The sequence below is a fragment of the Propithecus coquereli genome, unplaced genomic scaffold (genome assembly GCF_000956105.1).
Source record: "Propithecus coquereli isolate 6110/MARCELLA unplaced genomic scaffold, Pcoq_1.0 Scaffold203, whole genome shotgun sequence".
NCBI classification, from domain to species: domain Eukaryota; kingdom Metazoa; phylum Chordata; class Mammalia; order Primates; family Indriidae; genus Propithecus; species Propithecus coquereli.
The window spans coordinates 1,376,665-1,385,252 of record NW_012145301.1 but is presented as its reverse complement, the minus strand read 5'-3'; the positions used below and the strand labels follow the sequence as shown (position 1 = coordinate 1,385,252).

Below are 8,588 nucleotides of genomic sequence, written 5' to 3'. Positions count from 1 at the left end.
TTCCCCCACGCTCAGTCCCTAGTAACCTCTATTATACTTTATGACTCTGTGAATTTGTCTGTTCCAGGTACCTCATATAAGGGAGTCATACAACATTTGTCCTTTTGTGTCTGGCTTCTTTCACTTAGCATTATGTTTTCAAGTTTCACCTATGTTGCAACATATATAAGAATTTCATTCTTTTTTAAGGCTGAATAAGATTTCATTGTGTGCATATACCACGTTATGTTTATCCATTCATCTGTGACGGACGTTTGAATTCTTTCCACCTTTTGGCTGTTATAAATAATGCTACTATGAACATCGGTGTGCAAGCGGTAGTTATTTTCTTTTAGTACCCTCACTTTCAAAGATTATAATACTGATGGTGACTAAATTATCACCAAAGATTGTCAAGGAATCCAAATATAATGGCCCTTTGTATTTGACACACACTTTACAATTTTGGCTTCGTGATCTATGAATGGAGCTGTGATTTGGGGCAGATAAAAACAAAACTTCCACCAGCACACCAATGTTCACACTAAACTAAACCCAAACAAGCAGGTGGAAGGAAATAATAAAGAGAAGAGTAAAAATAAATAATATAGATAATAGAAAAAAACAAAATCAAAAGTTGTCCGTTTGAAACTATCAACAAAATAGACAAATCTATAGTTGGACTAACGAAGAAGAAAAAAGAGAGAAGAGGCTGGGCGCGGTGGCTCACATCTGTAATCCTAGCAGTCTGGGAGGCTGAGGCAGGGGGATCACTTGAGGTCAGGGGTTTGAGACGAGCCTCAGCAAGAGTGAGAACCCATCTCTACAAAAATAAAAAAATTAAATAAAATAAGAAGTAAATAAAAAAGAGAAGACTCAAATTGCTAAAATCAAGAATAAATCAGGGGACATTATTACCAATCTTACAGAAATAGAAAAAGAAATGTAAGGGAAAACTTACGAACTACTGTACGCCAAAAAATTAGATAACTAAAATGAGATGGGCAAATTCCTAGAAAGACACAAGCTATCAAAACCGACTCAAAAAGAAAGACAAAATCTTAATGGACCTATAATAAGTAAAGAGATTGAGTTAGTAATCAAAAACTTCCCACAAAGAAAAGCCCAAGACCAGATGACTTCACTGATGAATTCTACCAATTGTTTAAAGAACTAAGATCTTCACAAACTTTTCCATAAATAGAAGAAGAGGGATCATTTCCCAATTCATTCTGTGAGACCAGTATAACCCTGATATCCAAACCAAGACATGGATATCACAAGAAAACTACAGACCTATATACCTTAATAATATAGTTGCAAAAATCCTTAACAAAATGCTAGCAAACAAAATCCAGCAATATAGTAAGCATTATACATGATGACAAAATGAAGTTTATCCCAGGATTACAAGGTTGTTTTAACATATGAAAATTAATCAATGTAATACACTATGTATATTAATAGAATGAAGAACAAAAACTGTGTGATCATCTCAATAGACACAAAAAATTTGACAAAATACATCAGCCTTTTATGATAAAAATACTCAAAAAACTAGGAATATAGGGGAACTTCCTCAATTTGATAAAGGGCATCTACAAAAAGCCCACAGCTAACATAATACTTACTGGTAAAAGACTGAAAGCTTTTCCTCTACGATCAGGAATAAGACAGACATATCAGCTCTGCTCACATCATTTCTATTTGAAATTGTACAAGATTCTATCCAGGGAAAGTAAATAAGAAAAAGAAATAAAAGGGATCCATATAGAAATGGAGAATGTAAAAAAATCTCTACTTACAAATGACAGCTCTTAAATATAAAAAATCTTAAGGAATTCACATTTTAAAAAACCTATCAGAGCTAATAAATGATATCAGCAGGGTTGCAAAATATACAATCCATATACAAAAAAATCTATACTTCTATGTAATGAACAATATAAAATTAAAAATAACAAATCAATTTTATTTACAATAGTCACAAAACAAATGAAATACTTAGGAACAAATTTAATAAAAGAAATGCAATACTTGTACACTGAAACTACAAAAGATTCAAAATGGTGTTCCTATTCCCTGTTATTATTCTTTGGTATCAAAAATCAAGGGCCAATTAAATGAGCACAACTGTATCAAGCTGGAAGATTCACAGAAGAAGATACTTATTCCTGCTGATCCTGAGAGAGATGACATTTCACACTGAAACTGATCAGGTTTGTGGAGCTCACTGGAACTTTTCATTCGAGGAGGACAATTTTAAAAGCCTGAGCTCGCATGAAACCCAACTCCACCAAAGACTCATTGGCAATATTCTATCTGTTACACCAAGGGCAATTTCAAGGCAGTTCTGATATAATTTAAAGATTTTGAGGACTAATGGGATTAAAGTTGACTCTAAGTATTCCAGTTACTCAAGCGACAGCAAAGAATGGCAACAGCAACCACACCTGTAGGTATAATCTTGTGACTGTACAGAGGGCCTAAGTTCCCTCTGTTGACTACATATATTTTAATCAAGTATATATGGTTTTAATTGAATGTCTACAAAATTCCTGGCATTACATAATATTGGTCATGTTGATACATCATTTCTAATCCTTACAATAACTTTGCCAAATAAGTATTTTACAAATGAAGAAAAGTTGTAGAGACTTTAATTTTTATACAGGGCCAAACAACTAAAAGGAAAAAAAATCATTTAAACTCACTAATATTCACTAGTAATAAGTAATATGGCTTGGAAATGTTTAACCCTATGAATTATAAACATCATAATTCTTCCTCTTTATTGTACTGTTTTATTTTTATCACTGTTAACTTACAGGACATGTTTATTCTCTTCATAACAAAAATCATTCCCTCCATGAGTGCTAGGAAAAGTAGTGTGGAAAAATAAAAATATTAAGTCATGACATTATTAAGTAAAGTTGTCATTAAGAAGATCATCATGGAAAGATCTCTGGACAAGGACTTAGATTCCAATTGCAGCTCTGCCACTGGGCTTCAACTTCCTCCTGTGCAGAATGAGAAAGACAGACTGGATGATCTTGAGACCTCCCCCAGCTCAGACATTCAACCATCTGTTCTTGGCGTTGTCTCCATCAGCATCAACTGGGCTGGCCGTTCCATTTAGCGAGGGCGTGCTGTCAACGTGGACAGCCTCTCGGTTCAGTTTAGACGTTTCTTTCTGTTCTGTGGTCACAAATACCACCTCTGACTCATGCCATGGCTTACAGCAGAAGTCAAGCAAGGAACATGGATTTATTATGGCGAATTTATTAGCTCCATTGGAAGTACACATTAATGGTATCTTTATATAGCAAGGGAAACACACTATTATTATTAATGTGAAACAAAGTGGCCTGAGGGAAGGCAGCTCCTTAAGTGTCTAAAAACTAGAAAGCAGCTTAGAATCAGAAAGAAAGTGGCTCCTGTACTGAGTTGAATTAAAGACTTCGCAGTCTAGAAGAGGCTACAGGGACGACTGCCTCTGAATGTACTCAAAGCGATAAATACCTGCTCACCCTCCTGAAACCTCACACACAGAGCAGTGATCTGACTAAGTGCCTTGTTACAGAGGAGGTGAATTCCCCGTTGCTTCTACCTCCGTCATCTCCACAAAATGGCCAAACCTTCACGTGCTCAAAGAGACTGTCAGTCCTCTATCTTCTTCTTGGTCCAAATCATTCTCTATTACTCTATTTCTATTCTATTACTCCATTCTCTTTCCAATTTATTTTTTTCTACTCAGTCTCTCTGTGTCACTGACTCATTCTCAGCCTGCAAACATGCTCAAGTACTTCACCGCATCCTAAAATATCTTTCCCTAACACCTGTGGCTTCTCAAGCCACCTTGCTATTTCTTTACGTTTATCCCTTTAGCACCAGACTGCTTAGGGTTGACCAACGCCATCCTCTCAGTACCCCACCTTACCACTCCATAAGTCCCCTTAAAAGCAGCAATCAACTTCTTAAGAACTAAAGCTGGAGTCTGTCCTTATTGACTTATGGAGTTCGCTCCCTTACATAGATGAAATCAGTTTAAAACTAACACTGAAGGCAACTTAAAGAAGGCTGGGTGTAGAGGTGCTTGCATTTGGGTCAAGCCTTTGAGCTGTTGAAGGAAGGCCCACTACCCACCCAATATGTTCTAAGTCACTAGTACATGTGTGCCCCTCCATGAGCAAAATGCTTGCCTTAGGACAATTGCCCAAATTTGCTATCCCCAAAGGGGTGATCTGGTCACTTTTTCATGCTGCTATAGATTTCATCTATGATTAATGATAGCCTTGTGATCTCAGGTTTAAAAAAAGATCTTATGAAGCTAAAAAACCCAGAAGTATTTTAGCCTGGTAATAAGTTGCTAAGAATAGAGTTGACTAACTTGTTTTTGTGCAATGCTCTTGAATTTATTCCAGATCCTTGAGTCTGCAGCTGTTAGTCAACAGGTGAAAGTGGATTCCCTAAGAGGAGCTACTCTTTGAAGGTTTTGAAATATTGTGACATGGATTTTGTTTAAATTGGCAGTACAAATTTTAATTCCATCCTTTAGCAATAAACTTCACAGTCAAAAAAAAAAAAAAAGTCAAAGGCTTTTCAGGGCATTTGGTAGATTGACTGATGTATGTGACCAGAGAGAGCACATTTCCCAATAGAACATGCTCTGGTGGCTATCTGATGTGAGGCTGAGTGAAAGAGACACAGTCTCAACACAAGGAGAAGGTCGTGCAGGTGAAGTGTGATGCCACATCAAGAAACAAGAACTTTTAGCTCTAGCACTAAATGTATTTATACCTCCTCTGTACTATTGTGAAATTTAGATCAAACAGTGACCTACCTAATAGAACTTTAATTTGTTACGTAAAAAAAAACTTTAAGATGATTTGGGCAGAACCAAAGTTTCAGAATCAGGAAGTCTAGTATTGACCAGTTACAGTTTTTGATAAGTTCCCTAACTTTCCCATGTTTCAACTTTCCCATGTAAATCCCGTGTAAATCAGGAAAACAACTTTTTTTCATAAAATTTCACAATTCTTAATATCACATGCTACTCATCCGGTAAAGGGCTGATAACTAGAATCTATAGAGAACTCGGGAAAATCAGCAAGAAAAAATCAAACAACTGCATTAGAAAGTTGTCAAAGGACATGAACAGAAACTTTTCAAAAGAAGACAGACTAATGGTTAGCAAACATATGAAAAAATGCTCAACATCTCTAATCATCAGGGAAATGCAAATCAAAACCACAATGAGATATCACTTAATTCCAGTGAGAATGGCTTTTATCAAAAGGTCCCAAAACAATAAATGGCGTGAATGCGGAGAGATAGGAACACTCATACACTGCTGGTAGGACTGCAAACTACTACAACCTCTGTGGAAAGTAATACAGAGATATCTCAAAGAGCTACAAGTAGAACTACCATTTCTACATTCTCCCTTTGAGGTAATGCAATTTATTTTACAGTAGTAATTTAATAAACACATTGGTAAAAACTTTTGTAGTGCTTCAGAAAACGTTAACTTCACCGATATCACAGACCAATGGAGAACAGAAGTTCTTCAAATTATAATTTATTAAAATTGCCTACAATGCCACAAGAAAGACTGTGAAATCTCCTGTAGAGATTATTTCTGTAGGAAACAAGAAATTACAACAAGTAAACATTAAAACTATAATATAGAGTTTCATTTCTATGAAAGCAAGCCATGTATTATTATTATATATTTTTATTACATAACACATTGTTATATCCTGGTGACTTTTTAATTTTATTTTATTTATTTGGGGAAGGAAAAAAACATCTCCCTGTGTCACCCAGGCTGGCGTGCAGTGGCATCATCATAGTTCACAGCAACCTCAGAATCCTAGGCACAAGTGATCCTCCTGCCTCAGTCTACCCAGTAGCTGGGCTACAGGCGCAGGCCATCACACTCGGCATATTTTTAAAATTTTTTCTAGAGACAGAGACTCTCTATGTTGCTCAGGCTATCCTGGTGACTTTATATTCCTCATTATTGTGATTTAAAATTTGAATTTTTTATGTGTAATGGTTGTTATTGCAAAATAAATCATATATACTCATTTAAAACTTCTATTTACAGAGCACCATGACCAGGACCAAGTTCTCGTCGGCAGCGAGGACGCGGGATAAAACGCCTACGCGGGACTGTCCGCGGCTTTGGGAGGACACAGCAAAGGGTGGGACCTTCGCCGCACGCAGCTGTCCCGCCTAGCCCGCGCGGGATGCAGGGCGCAGGCCGGGACCGCGCCCACCCCGCCCCCGCGCGCCACCTCCGCTCGGGCCAAGGGTGGGGGTGGGGCGCGGCGTCTCGGCCGCCCCGTTACCCGGCAACGGGATGCCCAGCGAGCAGGGACTGAGCGGAATGCGTGGGAGAAGGCGGTTTGGAGAGAGGCCTGAGCAGAAGGAATGAGCCCGGGTAAGAGCCGGGCCGGCCCCCGCGGGGAGTGGAGGGGAGTGGAGGGAAGAGGAGGGGAGCGGGAGCGGGGCCCGGGCCCTCGCCCTTGCCCGCAAGCCTGGGGACTTCCCGCGCCCGCCCGAGTGCGCGTCTCCAGGGCTCCCCGCCCCTGCCCTGCTCAGCCCGGGCGGAAAGGCACCCCCTCGGCCCCCGCGCCGCCGCGGTCCCCAGCCTGGGTCGCCCCGCCCGCCGCCAGCGCGCCCCCCGGCGGCCGCTGCGGGGAGCTCGGCGCCTCCCGCGGAACCGACCGCCCGCCCGGTTCTGTTACAGAAAAGCAGCAGGAGGAAAAGGATGAGGTCGACTCCGTTCTCCTTTCTGCGTCCAAAATCCTAAAGTCCTCAGAGGGGGTAAAGGACAGTAGTGGCGGTGAAACAGGTAAAATCGCCGAGGCCAGGGCGCTGATGGCCGTAAAAGCCTCCTGTTACTACACACCTTGCCTAAGTACACCCAACTGGTGTGCTTCTAGTAGTAAATAACTATTATTAGGATACTAACAATAGCGAGCACGGCCCTCTTCCCGTGCTGTTCTAATGCAGTTAAGCATTTAATCCTCACAACAGCCCTGTGAAGTAGGTACTGTCATTATCCCCATTTCACAGGTGAGGAAACAGGCACAGAGAGGTTAACTAACTCCCTAAGGTGACACAGGTAGCAAGGGATACACCGGGCATTCAGCAGGGCGGCTCCGGAGTACAGTTCTTAACCACCACTCTATATATACTGCTTTTCTGAATGCCAAATAAGAATTGTGGATTTTTTTTGGACAGACACTAAAACAGTATACAGTGGGTTCTCTGTATCTATCTATGGATTCCGAATTATCAAATTCAACCAACTGCAGTTAGAAAATATTCGGGTAGAAAAAAAAACAGTAAAAAATAACTACAATGTTTTAAAATACAAATTTTTAAAATGTAATATAACAACCATTTACATAGCATTTACATTGGATTGGGAATTTTAAGTAATCTCAAGATGATTTAAAGTATATGGGAGGATGTGAACAGGTTATATGCAATTACTACACAGTTTTATATCAGGAACTTGAACATCTGCAGATTTTGGTGTTTCTGTGGGGGTCCTGGAACCAATCCCAGAGGATACTGAGGGCTGACTGTATACTTTTTCTAAAGACAACTACTTTTTACAGTAAATATTCGTGGACTACAGGATATTGTACGGGGAGGATGCTTATGTCCACAAAACCATAAATGAGATATGTGTAAACACCCAGCTAGGGGAATCTGAGAGCACTAAAGTTGGAGTCTCACTTCCTTGAGAGAAGCCCAAGCCATCCACCTCTCAGAGGGGCCTGGTGTTCCGAGTGAGATGCCAGATGTGGGCAGGGGCAGTGTCATAACTCACCTGTGGCCTGTGGGTGATCCCCACACAGAGGTGCAGAGAGAAGTGCTGGGCCAGCAGAGGCCTGAGGTCGGGACAGGATTTCTGCACCTTCACAAATCAAATACCTTGTCGAGGGCCTTGGAAGAAGAGGCTAGAGACAGCCATAGCTCAGTAGAAGAAAGATAGCTGCAGCCTGGGCACCACCAGGATGAGCAACATCCCAGGGGAGGCCAGCAGGACAGTGACTGGCCAGACCCCTCTCCATCCTTCGGCCTCCCACATCCGTCCATGAGGATGTGCAGGCTTCCCTGTGCAATCCAGGAGGGGGGACAGGGGACCCCTGAACAGGGGAAACAGGGTCCTCACAGAAAGTTTAGACACTGAGTCAGCTCAGTATTTACCTCAAAGAGACTGTTTAAGGTCAGAAGAGATGGAGGTAACTCAATTTAGTAAGATCACATGTTTTATGGGCTCTGGAGGAAAACGTCAGCATTTATAGAAAATAAAGTTACATGCAAAATAGCACATGTGTTTGTTCAAGAGTTATAGTCTTTCTTGCTAGAACACAATGGTTAAAGGGCAGGGTTAGCACAGGGCAGGTTCTCAATCAATGCCAGATCTCCTAAGGCAGCTGCTGCCAAGGATGACAGGGACTTCCTGCCTGCAAGTGCAAGCAAGGGGCCGGGCGCGGTGGCTCACACCTGTAATCCTAGCTCTCTGGGAGGCCGAGGCGGGCAGATTGTTTGAGCTCAGGAGTTCGAAACCAGCCTGAGCAAGA

At 41.1% G+C, this 8,588-nt stretch overlaps 1 protein-coding gene across 1 annotated transcript in view; it reads left to right on the top strand.

Moving 5' to 3' along the window:
- The first annotated feature begins 6,386 nt into the window (after positions 1-6,386).
- CCDC110 (coiled-coil domain containing 110) overlaps positions 6,387-8,588 on the top strand; it is a 31,795-nt gene continuing 29,593 nt past the window's right edge. Inside the window, exons 1-2 of the mRNA XM_012643990.1 lie at positions 6,387-6,427; positions 6,737-6,841. Coding sequence (XP_012499444.1) covers positions 6,418-6,427; positions 6,737-6,841 — 115 coding nt within the window. The 5' untranslated portion in view covers positions 6,387-6,417. The remainder of the gene's footprint in view (positions 6,428-6,736; positions 6,842-8,588) is intronic.